The sequence below is a fragment of the Siphateles boraxobius genome, unplaced genomic scaffold (assembly GCF_051911475.1).
Source record: "Siphateles boraxobius isolate OS27281-9 unplaced genomic scaffold, OSU_SipBor_1 13, whole genome shotgun sequence".
NCBI classification, from domain to species: domain Eukaryota; kingdom Metazoa; phylum Chordata; class Actinopteri; order Cypriniformes; family Leuciscidae; genus Siphateles; species Siphateles boraxobius.
In genome coordinates this window covers 26,592,574-26,611,526 of record NW_027508733.1, presented here as the reverse complement: position 1 = coordinate 26,611,526, position 18,953 = coordinate 26,592,574, and the positions used below count along the sequence as shown (strand labels likewise).

The window sequence follows — 18,953 nt, the reverse complement described above, 5'->3', positions numbered from 1 at the left end:
ATTATTACCTCACGATCCATGTTTTCAAATCCTCATCATTTCAATATGCCAACATACTGTAGATGTCTGTCAAAAAATAGCGTGCACGGTAGTATTTGAAGGAAGTAGAGGTCCAGCAAGTCATGAATTTCCTGGGAAATCCACTTCAGGATGTTTTGGCTAGAATCAATGCTTTCCAAGAAGAGGGGAAAAAAATGGCGGACTGAGCGGCTTCAACGTGCTGTCTGTCAGAGACGATAACATGCATAATACATAACACACGAGTATAAATTTGTTCTTCGCTCGCTGAAATCGAATTGGAATGACCAGAAACTGAGTGAAATACTTCACACTGCATGCTAAAGAGAATAAACGCCGATACAATGGAAAAACTTTTTGCAGGGTTAGTGAACATCATGCAACGTGTTGGTTTTGACAGATATTTTTGTGATCTTAACATTCCTGATTTGAATATTTGAATAATTTCTATTCTTAACTGATCTTTTTTTAAATTTTATTATATAACTTTGGCAATAGATGAACTGTCAAATGAGTGGTCTTGAGATGTAGTCGTCCAATTTGACTCAAAAATGGTGATTTAAAAAAAAAAAATTAGTTTGAATATTTTCTTCTCAGATGTTTATAATATTAAGGCAATTAAGTTTGATAAAATGTTGTTTAATTTTCCAATAAAAGATGATACATTTGTACATGATTTGTTACATTTAATTACCACTTATCAGATTTGGACTAATAATCTAAATATGCTACACTGCCGCTTAAATAGACAGATAAATCCCGTACCAGATCTAGGCAGGTGGAGCTAGGGGAGGTGGAGGGGTTCAGAGGAACTCTGATAGAGCACTGCAGGACTAGCTTACAGCAAATACTGAACCAGACTATTTAAATGTTGAGCAAGCAATCTCATTGTATGCAGGATCAGCAAAGGCCAATCATCCGCCATGCAGAAATAGTTTGCAGATTGCATTTTAAGGACCTATTAGCCTGCGCCCTCAAGAGTTTCATGACTGAAATAGATATGTACGTACATATATATATGGCATATATATACTATGAGGTATTAAAATAAGACATTCAAACTCAATTTAAAATATTCAACTTTTTTTATTCAAGTAAACTAAATACTTGTGCAGAAATCAATAAAACGGATGAAATTGCGTCACGTTTAAAAAGCCATTTTAATACAAATAAATACAAAGTTAAATTATAAATATATTCTTTATCTTTAAATCAGTAAAAAAAAAAAAAAATGACAGGCCCTAATTGTTGTTTGTATACTGACAAGACATTTTCCCGCTGTTTTTATTTGAGGCTCTGCTCAGCCCCACCCCTTTGTCTCCGGTAGAGCTGCAGCACCAGCTCCCGCAGCTCCTTCCTCTTCATGCGCACCTGATTCCGTGGAAACCAAAGCTCCAATCGCAGAGGGAGATCAAAGTGAACCACTGGATTCTGAGTGGAGAAAGTTTAACAAATCAAAGACCGATTTATGGCTCATCGCTCTTGAGTAGGCACTTATTTTGAATAAGTATTTACTTCACGACCGCTAAAAAAATACGTTCTATATAGTATGAATGTAATCTGGATGTACTACATTCGCCATGTTGTCATTATCACGTGATCTATCAGCGTCAGTTGCGTCGCTTCATTGCCATACAAAAATACACTCCCGTGGCCTCATGGGATAGTAAAGTGTCCATCGTATCCACACTTCATTATCTTGCAGGAAGTAGTAGGTCATCCGGGGACTTTTGCCTTCTCTTTTATGAGTACTGTGAATTTGGACATACTTCTTTTGTCACATACTGTTTTTCGCCTACTATATAGTAGGGAAGTAAGCGATTTCAGATGCAGCTTATGTAAAGCTGGCATTTGGAAGCTGGTTAGGACACTGCAAAATAAAGCGTTACCGAAAACCTTGTGTTCCGCATAGGATTGGTTTCAATGGTTCCCTGGCCTGGTATTAACTGGTATTTTTTTCTGCATCAACTAACTTAATACTTAAAAGTATGTAGTTTTCCATTTCTAGCGCAGTACATGCTTTACTATGACCTGGTACTCAGTTCAAGGCTGCAAACAAAACAGGTGTAACCTGAGTGCCCGAGATCCCAATCTCTTACTTGCCTTACTGAAAATCCCACTGAACGGCAGAGCGCAAAATGTCAAGCAACTTAGATGAGCAACGTTTCTCAAGTGTAGTAACGTTAGACTCTGACATTTAGCACTGAGGGAACTAAAAAGCACTAACCCGGTACAAAAAGCACCACGTAGACGAGGTGTCGGGGGAAAGACAACATTATGCTCTCAGCTCAGTGTGTAGGTACCTGTAGGAAACTCTCCACGTACTGCAGCAGGTACAGGCCACAGTCGCTGCTGTTGTCCTGGAGCGGGACCCTACAGAGACTCCCACTGAAGCTCTCACTGGTAAAAGTTCGAGCGCTTCCTTTCCGAACCTCCCATTCCACTTGCAGGTACCTGAGGGATGACATCCGCAGGTAAATCACAGGGATGTAGTGTGAAGGCACATTTAGTTCTCTGACGTGACTGAACACAATTAAGTTAGGACACATTTGTGATTGACCTGTCCAAACTAGGCCGCGATTTGGCTTAGTGTGATTGTCAAACTGCACAGGCTGCAATTTAAGAAATATATGCATATGCGCTACCGGTTTCAGAGTGAAGCATGGCATTTGTACACCTGATATTATTAGCTGCAAGCGTGTAAATGAACACAAGCTTCACTCTGAAACCAATAGTGCATATTTTTATTTGGTGGGAACTCGTGAATATAAAAGCTTGATGGGTTACTGTTTGAAAATGAAGAAATTAAGGTGTAAATATTAGTACAGCAAAATAAATAAATTGCATTACTCAATTTTTATTTAACAGGGTTATAATGTTATTACAATAGATTTATTTATTTTTTATATATTTTTTATTTTTAGTAATAAACACAATAAAATCAAAATTTTTATTTTATAGTCATATTCAATTGGTCAAAAACTGTGGGAATGTGGCCTTTGGAAACTCAAGAAAAGAGATTTTTTTTAATAATAAATCACAATTTTTATAATTTTTGTTATTTTATAGTAATGTTGAACCGGTCAAAACAGTGGGAATGTGGCCTATGAAAAGTATGAAATATCTCCTAAGAAAATATCTCAGTAGAGAGAATAAATATATATATATATATATTTTTTTTTTTAAACAATTGCTAATTTATGAGATCCACCAATAGCACACCACAACCATCCAATCAATTCCTGATGGACAAAATCAAGTCCGCCCTCCCTGTTTCACTCGGATATACGTCACAATATGAAAGAATAGACTATCGCGCCATCCGTTTCAAACCGACTTCAGTCTTCAGAGTACAAAGCAATTTTTCAGCCTTTTAAAATAATTATTTATTAGGGCTGTAACGATACACCAAACCCACGATTCGATTCGTATCACGATTTTTGACCCACGATTCGATTCGTATCGCGATTCTATCATGGGGGCGGGGCTTGAGGGGGCGGGGCTTGTGGTGAAAAAAAGAGATTTTGAGAGAAGAAAAAAAATACCGGTATTTTTATTAAATAACATTAGGAAAAACCTGTATAATCTAAACACCAAAGAACAATAATAACTATGCAAATTATTATACTATACGGCAGTGTAGGCTGCTGCTTTTGGGCTGTGTTCTGTACTCCAACTAAATTGATTTCGGGATGGTGCCGTAATATGCATCTGCATGTTGGACGTGTTGCCGGTCAATTGAGGATTAATTTAATGCACTTTCTGAGAATTTATATTTCAAGTTTTGGCTGCAAATTTCACGTCCATAATGCTGAAATTGCCAAATTTTAAATAATTTATCCTCAACTAGTTTTGTGGTGTAGGTCTACGTAGGCTATTTTATAATGTTAACTTCAAATAATACTAATAGTAATTTAAAGATGTGGTAGTTCTCATGGGCCTGAGGGGAGGGGAGGGGGGAGGAGGGGGGAGGGGGGGGCATCTAACCCTTTAGATGATTCTCATGGGGGGGATTTTTTTTGTTTGAGGGGAGAAAGGGGGGGCATTTTTTCCAAACAAAATTATTACATTTATCTTGCCTAAATGTTTGCGCTCATTGCATTTTTACAATGGGGTAATAGCCTATTGTTGTTAAGAATTTACACATCACAAGGAAGCTTGATTTAAATTGTTTAATTAAATTGAAAAAAGTAGCACAAATAAATACAATAGAATAAAGATACAAATAAAGACAATTAAAGAGAAAAGTTTTTGAATAGGTCTAACACTAGTATTTATATACAGATACTGAATAAAGTAATCAAATGGAAAATAACACTGGGTAGTATTTTAGTCCTGAATAAATTAAATACATAGGCTATTAATCCTGATTCCTTTAACTTAAAGCCATCTTTTGTTGTTTTGACAACAAAATTAATGACAGACACATATGGCTGCCGTCACTTTAAGAGCTAGTGCACGGATCCTGTGTTCATTATACTGGCATGCGTTTTATGTTTATTAAAGACAAAACCGACTATAGCCTATTTAGAGTATAGCCTACTCACAAAGACCGAAATTGACAATTTTGCGTGTTAAAGCAATATAATCCGCGAAAAATAGTTACTAGCCAGCTGTTTTTGAGGCGGATTTACTATGAATGTGCGTATAGAAAATAATCTCAGAGAGCGCGCGAGCACTGATTAGTTTAAAATCGCTTGAATGTTTAAACTGGTAAGACTTAAAAAGACTTCAGTCACGATGCACTGCTGGCCCGATTGTGCAAGTGAATATTCCGTCATGTCCCGACCTTACAGTCTATGGTCCCGACTCCAAAACGCGAGTGTGTATTATCGCCGCAGCGCTTGATGCCTGCCTTGCACAAAACATTATGAGAAGAGATAGAAGACGCGCGGCACCGCTGAACACTCACGCTGTTTGTGAAATTGCGTCTGGAAGATAGTTGTTAAAAGAATGATTTTATTTTATTATCTGTGTGGATTACGATTGCGGGAATTTCCCACATTATAAATGGGAGACCTGCGGGAATGATTAGAATTATGCGCAATACCTGCGCCGAAATTCGAGCCCTGGTTCTGGACAGGAAGGATAACTCTGGGAGTTGGAAGGGGTGTGATCGCGATTCTGCCTTCTCACATCGCGATACAGGATCGTTGACCTGAGTATCGCGATTTCGATTTTATATCGCGTATCGTTACAGCCCTATTATTTATACATAAAATCACCCTTCTCACTCATTAATATTTAATTATTTCCACAAATAGCTATTCAATTCATCTGGGGAAAATGTATTTTTTTTATACCGCGGAAAAACTAAATAATTGCATTGTCAGTTTAATTTCCAATATCATGCAGCCCTAGACGAAATGCAGTCAAACGTCAATACAAATAACAGCAATTGCATAAATCCATTCCCGTAATTGTAATCGCATTCCGGTGAATGACTCACTCTCGTAACAGTGTGTAGATCCGCTGGTGGTAAGACAGCTTTAGAGAGTCCATGACCAGAATACAGGGCCTGAGGTTCAACCGGGGAAACAGACAAAACAGCGGATCAGATAACGGGATCAGGAAACCCTCTCACCCGAGGAGCCGTCTTTCCGCACGGCAGGCTAACACAGTGTCGTGAAGAAGTATTTGACCCCATGATATTTGCCCCCTGAGATGAAGATCAAGAGATTTTTACCTCCTGCAGACGGTCTCTCTAGTGCAACTGTGTGCTGTGCAGTCCTAAAAACACAAAGACCAATCAGATTCCTTCATGCTGTAATGTCTATCCAAAGATTGTCTGATGATATATGAGTATTTCAAATGGGTGTGTAGTGAGATTACCGGTAGGTCATGTGATCTCGGCTCACTGAGTTTCAATCCCTTTCCTTTTGGCAGCTGTGAATTGTCTGGAATTACAGAAAAGAAACGTTATCAAAAATACATTTTTTATTATTTGTCCTTTTTTTGTGTCTGTTCTGAATGTTGGTTTCTCTTTACGATAAGGGCACAAAATATGTTCTTTGGAGTGAGAACTATTATGATTAATAAAATATTTATAGTTTAAAAAAAATTGACCATTTATTAAAAGAGAAAAAAACATCAGACTACTTCAAAAAGCATAATTATTCAGACAACAATGGCAACAAACTGTTATTGTATAATTTTTATAGAATTTAATGTAGGAAATATTAACCCATCTACACACACACACAAACACACACACACGTTACTGTTATATTTTCCCTGACATTCTGACCTACGAAGTGACATCTGAAATAAATATTAACATTATTTAATTTTTAATTTAAAATTTAATAATTATTTTGTAAATGTTATAGTTAGGAAATAATTATAAAAACAAGAAAGAAAAAAATAAATCATGCATAAATACACGCATACATACATACATATTTTATATTAAGGGTGTGAGTGATACCTCTTTGACATTCCCCTGCTGAGCTGCCTTTGGCTGTCTGGCTCCCGTCCCGGGACACAAGGCCTTTGTCTCTCCACTGTACGTACTGAGTCCGTTCCAGACCGGGAAAACAGATCACCACGAGGTACCAGTGAGCCCTGGACAGACAGTAAACAGAGACAACAGCAGAGGAAGTGGAAGTCAGTGATCTGTGATAAAGCCTTATTTCCATTGCCAAAAACATCCTGTAGCAGTAGGCCTGGATCCTGATACTGATACTTAAAAAAACAACAACAAACTGTTTTCTGCTTTTGATGATTCAATATAAACATAATATTTATGTATCTGCTCTGAAATGACAAAAAAAGAAATAATATTAACCTACATATATTTCAACTAAAACTATTATGCTATAAAATAACTATAAAATGATATATTAATCTGCTGAAATGCATAAGATAGTAATATTAAATGTATTGAATGCTGAATATTGAATGTATTATTAAACATTATATAATGGCATGCAATATTTTTTTAGATACATTTAAATGGATCATTTGTTAATGTACGTTAATAGAAATGGACCAAGATACCAAGGATTGCAGAACTAATCTAATGAAACGCTCTAATTTGCCACAAGCAATGCATTCAAATATGAATTTGAACAATTCTCCAGCACAATCATTGTGAAAACACTGTGCATATTGCTATATCACCCAGTCTTAGTACAAGATCTCCTAATCCCAGAACTGAGAGAAAGGACATTCCCAAGCTTGTGAATCATCTGTGTGCCATGTCGTACTGTGCGAGTGTGCGCATGTCCATGTTTCATTGAATGTCCTAATGTGGCAATTTGTTTTTATGAGAACATGTAGTACGACAACAGAATTCCCCATTCCCTCTCTCTTGGAATTACAGACTCGTTTGGCCTTGTTTAAGTGATTTATCCTCTCGTCCATAAAGCACAATCCAATATCCTCCGCTGTCCTCGGATATCAAACAATCCTGAACATCTTCATGGGGCTTCCTCGTTCAGCTCGGTCATAAAAACAAAAGAACAGTCTGTAACGAGAGTCTGAGATGTCGTAACTATTTGTGAGGATTTGCGCAACGCTCTGACGTCGAAAGTACACCAAGTTGATAGTCACGATACGTTTTGTCTCATTTTACTTGTTGGGAAATCGCTCTGTTCCAAAACATCAAGTTTTCTGGAAATATTGATTATAGATAAACATACACTACTGTTCAAAAGTTTAGGATCAGTAAGAATTTTTTTTTTAAATAACTGAATACTTTTATTCAACAAAGACGCATTAAATTGATCAAAAGTGACAGTAGGCACATTTATGTTACAACATATTTATTTCATATAATGCTGTTCTTTAAAATATTAAGCTGTATTTTCAACATTGATAATAATAATGTTTCTTGAGCATCAAATCAGCATATTAGAATGATTTCCTCAGGATCATGTGACACTGAGACTAGAGTAATGATGCTGAAAATTCAGCTTTGATCACAGTAATATATTTATTATTAGTAATATTTATATTATACAAAATATATTTAAATAGAAAACCATTTTTTAAGATTTTAATATTTCACAAAATGTCTGTTTTTACTGTGTGATAATATAAGTGCAGCCTTGGTGACAAAAAAATCTAATAATAATAATAATATTATTTATTTTTATATATATATATATATATATATATATATATATATATATATATATATATATATATATATATATATATATATTCAGATTAGCACCATATAAAAATATATATAACCCAGCATTTGGTGCTAATCTGAATCGTGCATATGTGTGTTTTACATTTACATTCCCCACTTACTCCTGATTAACGGGTATAAAAAGGTAGTCTTTGCTAAAGATGTCCACGTGACGGGTCCATGTTCTCACTCTCTGATGTCGTCTGTGTGGGGCTCTGAGGGAAAACACCACATAGAAATTCCCATCAGCATGAAACTCACAATTTAGCAAGAAATTTAGGAAACTTTAGGGTGTAAAAATGAAAATGAATCAGTCCAAAAATGAAAGTTCCATTATTGAATCTAGCTGGAAACTAAAGACTGAAAAAAGGTCTTTGAGTGATTTCTTACGTGCTGCCAGTCTCTTCCGGGCAGCTAGTGTCTTTTCGAGTAAGTTGTTTGTAGAAGAAGCTGCTGAAGATGTGAGATCTTTCAGCCACATCCTTGTCGGCTCTTTCCAACAGAAGGTACCTGAAGGGAGTATTCAGTAGTAGCGTAAGGGAAAATATTACATCACATTTCACAAGCTCAGAAGTACCACTGGACTCACTTGAGGTAGAAGTCGATGATGACGTCGTTAAGAAACTCGCCATCCTTGAGGCACTCCAGGTCCTCGGTTGTCACTGTAATGCCGCCCTTGGAGGGGGGAGGTGGGTACTGGATCAGCCTGGTGGAAAATGTTCAAACAAAATATAACTTCAGCTTCCAAAAATACAATCCTCTTTGCTAATCATGACATATCAATATTGACTTACAAATTAAATCTTAATTTCACTGCCCATATGGAAACTTCAACAACTTGATGGAAAGTTAGTGGTATGGAAACCTCTCAAAAGGGCCAGGAAACGTCAATGTTTGGGTTCCAGCTACTGAGCTTATGGCTTAATCATTGCTTTCAGAAGAGAAATTAAAGGTGAAATATGTCATTTCTGCACCTCTAGTGGCACCAAAAAGAATTGTAAAAATAATGGCAAGTTAAAACTAGTTTTAAACACTTGTCTTCCATTGTGCGGTTAAACAGGCAGTCCAACCTAAAAGTCAATTAATATAAATAAATATGTATGTTTTATTTGAAACACATAGGTAATTTAACCAGTTTTTATAATATAATGGGACGCATTCACCTTTCTAAAGACTGGTTGTAAATTACAAGATTACGACAATTTAAAACAATGTGCATATAGTTGTGTATAATGTTTTTTTTGGTTTCAGTAAATATTACAAAATATGACAATATAAAAAGTCAATTATTTAACTCTGCAAACAACATTTAGAAAAGATTGGTGCAGGGATAAAGTTAACGAGTTCAAATTTTAGCCCTTCCGATGCCATCGTCCCAAAATCAATGGGTTTTTTGAATGGGTTTTTGGTTAAAGATGAACTGAACTGAAAAAAAAATCGACGTTGAAAACGTGTTGTTTATGACAATTAAAAGTAAATTACACTAAAAATTTTTAATCAAAAATATCAATATAGCTTTTTTTAAGCAACACAAATATCGTGCTTGTTAGTATAAGAACGCTGGCAATTTCGATGACGTCACTGGCATGGTAGGACCCGTGACTGTATATAGGCAACAGCTGCAGGTCCTTTATACACAGACGAAAATTAGTAATTTTAATGGCATGGGTTACGAATTTGAGCCTGTGAGGGACAGGCCAGTAGTATCTGACTACCACCACATGGAAGACGACCAGTTTCAGGCTCCACATACAGTACAGGGTCGTTTTTGGGGAAGTGACTGGTGTGGGCGAGGGCGCTGCCGGAGCATGGACACTGCAACGGAGTCGATCTGTTGCAGAGAGGGCAACCTGGAACATTTATTGATCGGCGAAAAATGCATCACCATGCACCGTTCATTTCAGATGCTGTGCGTTGAGAGAGACGTGTTGGAGGAGGCTATGCTATCTCAAATAGAATGTCCGAGCTGAGACGCTGGAGCGCCGCATAAGTAGCTGGTATGTAACAGTGTATTTTACGAGTTGGCGACTGGGCTAGGCTAACTTGTTATATCCTTTTCTCAGACTATTTAGGTTAACAGCGTACCAGCAGTTCACTCTTTGGGCGAGGGGGCATTTGGGAAGGAGGAATAGGATTCCGATCCCGTCCTGTGCAGTGAACTACATCAGGGATCCTTTCCCCTCAGCCGAATATCAAGGATTCGAGTAACGTTATGTGTTGGACTTGTAACTTGGCTAAATATAACATTTGATACAGACATTGTCAGACGCTTCATGTACTCATTGACGAAAGTATATCTCTAAATAATCTGTCGCTAAAAAATGCTCACTACAGACTTGAAATCCAGGGGATGTCGGATGGCTAGACAGTTTTAAGGCAGCTTGAGGGCTGGTTTCCTTGTCAAAGGTAGCCTGTGAAAATGTATCGTAACCCCAGCTGCCTTAGCCCTATAAAATTCATTACTACAGCCAGGGGCAATACAGTATGAAACCCCCCTAGACCTATTGGTTTCTGTTTCCTCAGCCATGTCAGCTAGCCTCAGACTATTTGCATGCTACGGCTGCTCTGCTGGTGTTGGTTGGCAACGGAGTAGCCTACCATGCCAGTGACGTAGCCGAATGTTGAAATCCAACATGGCGGCGCCCGTGTAGCAAAAACAACATTTTCAACGTACCATTTGATCCCTTTTAGCAAATTCTGCCATTTTAATAATTGTACCAACGATAAAAAATAAAATACATCTGTAATATCACCTTTTCTCAAATTTCAGTTCAGTTCATCTTTAAAGCAACACCAAGGAACTTTTCCTCTGCGGTTGCCCTACAGGTTGGAAGCGGAATTGTCCATTACCGCTGTCGTAAATAATTTTGCCTACCGCAGTCTACTGTCGCACGCACATGCTCTCTGTTTATCCAGCACTCGCTTTGGAATCAACAATGGCCACAGACAAGGTAGAGTATGATGCATGATTTTATGAAAGGTATCACAAACGAAGAAAAACTATGTATGCCGTAAAGCAGTCGGATTTTGTAGTTATTTTTGTGCTCCGGTTACTACCCGAAACCTGAAGTTACATAGTGCCAGTAAAAGTGATACAGACCACGTCAGGCTATGGCAGACGTGTCATTTAACCTATTGTAAGTCGATGTACCATCACAAGGGTCTTGGAAATATATTATGAAGGTTGAAAAACTACATAGTGTTACTTTAAATGGCTGAAATAAGGTCTTTGGTGAACACAAGCTCAAGTTACTACCACGTTTTTTTTTTCTATGGCATAAAATACATCTGTAATACCTTGTGACTTTTAAAGATTTTACTTGTTGTCAGGGACATTTATCATCATCAACAAGTAAACTCATCTTCTCACTAGTCTGCTTTCACAGCCTCCTTATGTTTAGAATAACACTCTTGCAAACTATTATAATACAAACATTCAAGGAATTATTTTTAAAAATGAAGACTGAAAGAGTTATTGAAGCTTAACGACGGTGACGTTGAAGTCGTGTGACCGTAGTGTAGTTCGTTTATAGTCTAGCTTTTTACTTCTGGCAATTGCATTTATGCTTCGCAATTCTAAAGCGGTGTTCATTTGTGAAGATTATCATGATGAATAAAACATGCAAGAATCAAAAACTTTTCTTGGTCACAGAACTGATTTTCGGCAATAATTCAAAAACCATTGAAAAAAATCCTATTGAGTTTTTGTCGAGGGAACCAGGATGATGCGAACTTCCAGGCTGACCTACAAAAATACATTACTTAAGCACTCTATATAACATTTTTGTATCATTTTAAATGAGTCTGTATACATGAATATATATAGCCTTTATATTTTAGGAAATACAGTATCATCATATTGGGGGGTACTTGGCATTAAACATCAACAGTACCTGCGGGCTAAGCTCTGTTGCCGGCTGTTGCTCCGGAGGGGTCTCCTGACCATCGGCAAGCTGCTGGTCCCACTCACATTCTCCTGTTGGGGAAAAGTGAACAAGGTCAGATCAGACTCTAAACATTTGGTGACACTCCAAACACCTGTGGTTGGAGTACCCGAACCTTCTGCCCTTCTCATTTGCTTCGGTTTCCACTCAAGCATGCAAATGGCATTGGATTTTGTTGAAAAGAGGATTGTAAATATGGGTTGGGAAAATGTAAAGAGAGCAAACATGATATACTCAAAGTGGCAGTGACGATATGGGTTCAGAAAAAGGAAAATGAAAAGTGAGAAGAGCGACGCCATGTGCTCTCTTTAGGGCGGATTGCCGGGCTCCATTTCTGTTGAGCACTGAGCCAGCTCATAAAACGCAAGAAAAGAAAGAAAGGAGAACGCGTCTGAGGTGGCCTACTTCCATCGCTGCCAGCTGGCACCATCAAAAGCGAAAAAGAACGTGTCACGCCCCAAGAGCCCTGACGCCCACACGCAGATGTTGCCCCAAAAAAGACCTACATACGCACTAAAGTTGTAGTACCCCCAAAATGCAGCAGCAGTGAGCCCCCGCACACGTCATAAAGACTCTGGAGAGAGTGACACAAAGGCCACTTCCACTGATCCCGAGAGACAGCGAACTGCTCAGCTACTATCCCTAAAAGTAGCCAACTTTCCTTCTCCGTCTCATATCTACACACCAACACAGCCTCCATGGACCATGGCTAACCTCACTCCTGCTCTTATATTGGGCCGTATAATTCTTCTGGTGCCTCTATCATGCCTGCACTCAATCAAGTTCCTGCCAATATCTGGCCAACCCATTGAACAATGGAAGAGGGAGCAATGGGGAGGGGCAAAGGAATGGAGGATGTATGGATGAATGCATGAAGGAATGTATGAATGTATTATCGGACATAAAAACTGAAGGACGGATGGATAACTGAATAGATGGATGGACGGACAAAATAAATGAAGAATGAATAAAGAAAGTGAAGAGCGGATGGATGGACAGAAGAAAAAAAGAATAGATAAATGGGTAGATGGAAGGATGGATGGACAAAAGAATGAATTAAGGATGAAAAACAGAAGAATGGATGGACAGAAAAAAGAAAAGGAAGGATAGGATAGACAAGATGGATGGATGAAAAAAATGAATAATGGAAGAAAGAAACGTATGGATAAAAAAAGTAACAGATGATGCACTGGTGAATGGACAAATGGATGGACAGACAGAAAAAAAGAAAGGATAGGACAGACAAGATGGATGGATGGATGGAAAAAATGAAAAATGGAAGAAAGAAATGGATGGATGGATGGACAGAAAAAAAGAAACAGATGATGCACTGATGAATGGACGAAGGTATGGACGGACAGATATACAAAAGAAAAGGAAGGATAGGATAGACAAGATGGATGGATGAATGGAAAAATTAATAATGGAAGAAAGAAACAGATGAATGGACAGAAAAAAGAATAGATGGAAGGACAGACGGATGGACACAATATTTGATGGACAGACTAAAGCATGGATGCCAGAAAAAAAGGAAAAGATGGATAGACAGACAACCAGTGTTTGGATGGATGGATTAAAGAATGGATGAAATGATGGACAAAACATTTGGATGGATGGATGGATGGATGGATGACAGACGGACATACAAAGTAATGGATGGATGGATGGATGGAAAGACAAATAAATCGAAGTTTAGATGGATGTATGAATGAATAAAATGATGACTGGATGGAATATATATGATGGAAGGACCAACAAAGGAATGAATGGATGGATGGACAGACGGATGTGTGAGCTGACCTTTGCGGTGTCCTGTCCAGCGTCCTTCACGGTCTGTCCCAGCAGTGAGAGGAGGTGTTCGCCCCGCGGGTGATAATGAAGCTGATTCAGCCCATCCGCCCAGGACAGAGCGTTACTCAAAGTGCCCTGACCGTATTTCAGGCCAATCACGTCCATGAGCGACGCCAACAGGGCCGTCTGAAGATCCTCCAACTGACCAGTCAACACCAGCAGGACAAAAGGACAGGCCTGTCCTGGAAAAACAATACAAGAATATAAACCACATTTGTTCATTTTTTTTTTTTTTTTTAATTATTAATTGAGTTTGTTTCATTCGATTTGTTTGTCTGCAGCATTTAACTCAGATCAGATGGTGGATTATCCCTCTAGAAATGCTCACTGGGTGGCCAAAATTAATAATAATAATAAAAAGAAGTTTGCGAACACAAATACACAACACATAATAGAACTCCAAACACATGAGCACCAGACTGAATGAATTAATCTTTTAATGGCCTCCGATCACACACACTCACATCAGGTAATGCCTGTATGTTAATGCTTTAATACTGGTTGACGGCTCATCACACAAGCTTCGATAACCACATGGTGCCATTAAAACTGGCTGCGCTCTCATTACAGAGATCAAGGGTGTGTGTATAATGTGTATACTAAGAAGGGCTTGATACATGGTGATAATCACAGCCAATTAGAAAATAGGGTTAGATGTTTAATATACAGTTATGAGTAGCAGGATTTTAGACCACTGTTCAATGTTATTATCATTAATAATAATAACATTGAACAGTGTTATTAATATTACCATTAATAAATGTATTGTTATGCTGTTTATTGTATAAATGTCAGTTATTGAACATGTTATTGAAAATAAATCACAATAAAGAGTATAACAGCTTGTTAGTAAAGCTGTTTACAGTAGGATTGTATTTTTTCTGATAATTTTTTGAATAATAATATATATATTTTTTTTTTGAAAAAACAAAATCAAGAATTTAAGGAACAAATTAAATAAGATTACAATACTAATATTTCTGGGTGTCTTCATTTTCAAAAGGTCAAGCTTTTATTTTGGCAGAAAACCGCATGGAGCCCTTAAAGTTTAGATTTTGTTGACAAAAGCCTGTTTATAAGTGTTTCTCATTACAAGTTTGAGAAGATATTTGGTGCATGTTGCGTTACCAAATGCAAGTTATCGGTGAACCTTTACATTTACTTTTGAACTGAGCATCTTTGAGCCGCTGAAATATCGAATCATGAGCGGTTTGTGTGTAAAAGAACACAGTGCCACACTTCACTCTGAAACACGCAGCGCACATAACTATTGAATTAAATCACAGCCTTTGCGATTTGATAAATCGCACTGAGCAATATAAGCGATGTAATTTTTATTTCGATTACTCAGCCCTCATTTATCATTAATTAGCCCTAGTTTAAATTTTCTGAGTAACATCGCAACTTGGCGCATTAATATAAAAATATATATTAATAATACAATTCATAAAGATGATTATAAAATATTTAAAAACTATGAAATTTTTTTTTATTTAAGAATTTAGAATCAGACTTCTTTAAATTTTTAATTTTAGCACAACTACAACAGTGCAATAGCTACATCTACATTTTTGATGTCTACTATACATCTTTATGTACCATATTTATGGTCTTTATTTATAGTCATTAGTAAAATGTTTACTTTATTTTGTTTCATGATTACACAAGATAGTAAATATGACTTTGATATCCATAAAGTCAAGCCTAAAGTTCGACACATGCACAGTACAACTGATTTTCTATACTCTACAAGATGTGAGAGGGCAGCACTGGGTCGTATCATTCACAAGACATTCGCTCTGAAGGATAGAAGAAGAAAAGTAATGGATCCGTAGTCGCATGCAAAGTTTAGGAAAAAAAAAAAAAAAAAAAGATGAATGCTATGCTGCTTTGTTTTCTGTTTTTGGAACAGCGTGTTGTTTTGTATTGTTCATTCTGCTCTCTTCTTCGACACCTGCACAATACTACACAATATGACTACTGCATATTCCCACCTAGTGGACGCTTCTGTCTTAAAATTCATCTTGTGCAAGCACTTATGTATGTGTACCATCCACGTAAACAAAAATTGGGCAAAAATTGCCCTTCTTGGTCAATTAATGACAAAAAATGCGTCACACAGACGGCCGAAGTATTATTTGGGCTTAACTGCAGCTCATGTGGATCCCTTCAAAGAAATCTCCAGTACAAGCCTCACCTGAAGTGTGTACTGTGTGCAGCACAGACAGCTCTTTCTGAAGAAGCCTGGATTGAGCATCCGACACCACGAGGAAGAGGAGAGAAGGGGCGGGCTCTTCCGTGCTCGATAACAAACTGCCGTCACGGGACAGTCCGCCGTCCCACACGCCGTACAAGCATAGCTGAGAGCATGACACGCTAACGGCTACCTCACCCTCCCCATCCACACCTACAAATACAAGAAACAAGCAAGATTATTTCACTTTGGTTACAGATATTTGAAATATAGTATGACGAAGCTTCGCTAAAAATTAAAATTAAAACTGTAGAGTAAATGATTCAATGATTTGCTCAAAACAGCCGATGTAACCTCAGAACAAACCTTTTTGGTGAACGGACTCAAAAAAGATTGAACGAATCAGTTATCAACACCATTATTAGTCAGTGCCAGATAGTATTAGAGGGAAGGACAAACATTTATTGGACTCGTCAACATTTGTGGTCTATTTGTTGATTTCCGTAATATTTCATCAAAATGTATTAAACTAGCTCCGTGGACGTCACTCAAGCTGTGTCCAAACTCACACACTGAATAGCTACAACATTTTATGACCAACGAACTTCGCAATGTTAAAAAGTATGTTCTGTATAGTATAAATGTGTGTAGTATGAATGTAATCTGGACGTACTACATTCATCATGTTGCCATTGTAACATGACCTACACATTCACAACTTCTCTCCCGCCTTTTGCACTTTCGATAGTAATAATTAGGTCTAAAGTCTTTTGTAAATGCTACGAAGCTGGACATACTACTCTTTGCTCGTACTGATTTTTTGCTTACTATATAGAAGGCATTTTCTGATGCAGAGTTAGACTGCACGTGTTAATTATTAAAGCATAATGCTAACCAACAGCCAAATAGCTACTTAGCCATTGATTTAACAAACTAGAAACGGCCATTTGTTGCGATCTACAGTGCCACCACATATTTACTCTTGTTAAATATCCTCTTTCCCTCAGAAATACATCACATTCCTCAAGTCAAATGGGTTTCAAACTAACTAAATTCTAGGCATGCACTAGGACATGCACGTCAACAGCTAAAAGCCACAAACCTATCCCGAAGGCTGCTGACATTGGCACAAATGATTTGTTGTTTTGTCTCTCGAGTGCGTAGCTTATGTACAAAGACCATAGAAAGCTAAGAATAGAGAGCCCACTTGTCTGAAACCCTCATAAGCATCTTATACACACACAGGTGCACTATTGAACACATTCAGTAATACTGGGATGACTGAAGTCACGCAAATAAGTTCTCTGCTCTTCCTCTGTCTCACACACATAAATAGAGCCTTAATCTGAGCCGTCTTAACGGTGACACTAAGCAAGAGGAGGGAGAGAGAGAAAGGGTCACAGACAGTTGAGGAGAGCTGTCACCCAGGACAAAAGAGGGTGAAGGGTCAAAGAACTCTGCAGTCTGCTGTAATTACTCTTCTTTGCCACATGGGGCAGTCTTTGCATATAAACTATATATAAATCATCAGAAATGCTCACTGGATGTTTAAATTGTAAATCATTATTACACTAACTCACTCTTCTCTTTGCTAACATGCACATGTCGTACAATATAATGTGAAACACCTGCTTAGACGAGTCTAGTTTTCAACGCTCTTCCCAGCTTGAGCACCAGACTGAATAAATTAGTCATGCTCAAACGCGCACACACACACAGACACACACGCGCACGCACGCAGACACACACACACACACACACACACACACACACACACACACACACACACACACACACACACACACACACACACACACACACACACACACACACACACACACACACAGTTAAAGTTAAAGTTAAAAAGTTAAGAAAAAACTTTTTAAAAAGTTTTAAAAAATATTTTTTATAATTAGATAATTATAAATAATTATTAAATAAACTATTAAATGATTAAATCACTATATTTACATTTATAATTTTAAACTATAATTGTAGTGTTTTTTACATTTATTATTTAATATTCATTTTAAAATATATATTTTTAAATTGTATAACTAGATTATATATTACATATTAACATATATTGTTAAATAATTATAAAATAAATTATTAAATAATTTTATTTTTACATAGGTGCAAGCATATTAGCAAATAAATAATTAAATAATTTTATATTATAATTAAACTATAATTAGATTTTTCACATTACTATTGTGATTCAAAATGATATAAGATGTAAATATGTTATGAAATAATGATCATATAAATTATTAAATACATTATTGCATTAAATAATTAAATTTAACATTTAACAATTATTTTAATTGAAATTGAACAATTCAATTTTACATGTATTATTTTATATTAATTTTAAAGTTATTTTTAAAATATTTTTTTATTTTATACAATTCAGTGTAAATATATTAAATTAATAATACATTAAATATTTTAACTATAATAATTATAATTATAAGTATAATAAATATAATAAATTAATTACATACTTTTATAACTAGCCTTATATTGTATTAGTAGTATGGTTAATTGCTATTTAGTATTTAGATGTATTAATTATTTCAAAAGTATTTATTAACTTAGATGTTGATGGTCAGGCATCTTCTTTCTAGATTGTTCTTTCTCCTCATTTCTCAATAATATATAATTTAATTTATATATAATCTATAATTTGTTTTCTAAAAAACATCAACACCATATTATTACTTGTAAATACCTTTCAGTGGTACAGAGATTCCTTCATCTGTGATCTATAAAAGAAAGAGGGAAAACATTGCATTAAGAGAAA

General features: G+C 36.7%; 1 protein-coding gene across 2 annotated transcripts in view; it reads right to left on the bottom strand.

Annotated features, from left to right (window-relative positions):
• Positions 1–1,084: 1,084 nt before the first annotated feature.
• senp7b (SUMO specific peptidase 7b) overlaps positions 1,085–18,953 on the bottom strand; it is a 41,326-nt gene continuing 23,457 nt past the window's right edge. For both annotated transcript variants that reach the window (XM_077226775.1, XM_077226776.1), the window contains exons 10-22: positions 18,882–18,915; positions 16,151–16,360; positions 13,903–14,135; positions 12,052–12,134; positions 8,748–8,864; positions 8,549–8,668; positions 8,281–8,373; positions 6,446–6,582; positions 5,851–5,915; positions 5,705–5,748; positions 5,468–5,536; positions 2,322–2,472; positions 1,085–1,449 (exon numbers count right to left, since the gene is read on the bottom strand). In XM_077226775.1, the coding sequence (XP_077082890.1) occupies positions 1,303–1,449; positions 2,322–2,472; positions 5,468–5,536; positions 5,705–5,748; positions 5,851–5,915; positions 6,446–6,582; positions 8,281–8,373; positions 8,549–8,668; positions 8,748–8,864; positions 12,052–12,134; positions 13,903–14,135; positions 16,151–16,360; positions 18,882–18,915 (1,503 nt within the window). In that variant the 3' untranslated portion in view covers positions 1,085–1,302. The remainder of the gene's footprint in view (positions 1,450–2,321; positions 2,473–5,467; positions 5,537–5,704; positions 5,749–5,850; positions 5,916–6,445; positions 6,583–8,280; positions 8,374–8,548; positions 8,669–8,747; positions 8,865–12,051; positions 12,135–13,902; positions 14,136–16,150; positions 16,361–18,881; positions 18,916–18,953) is intronic.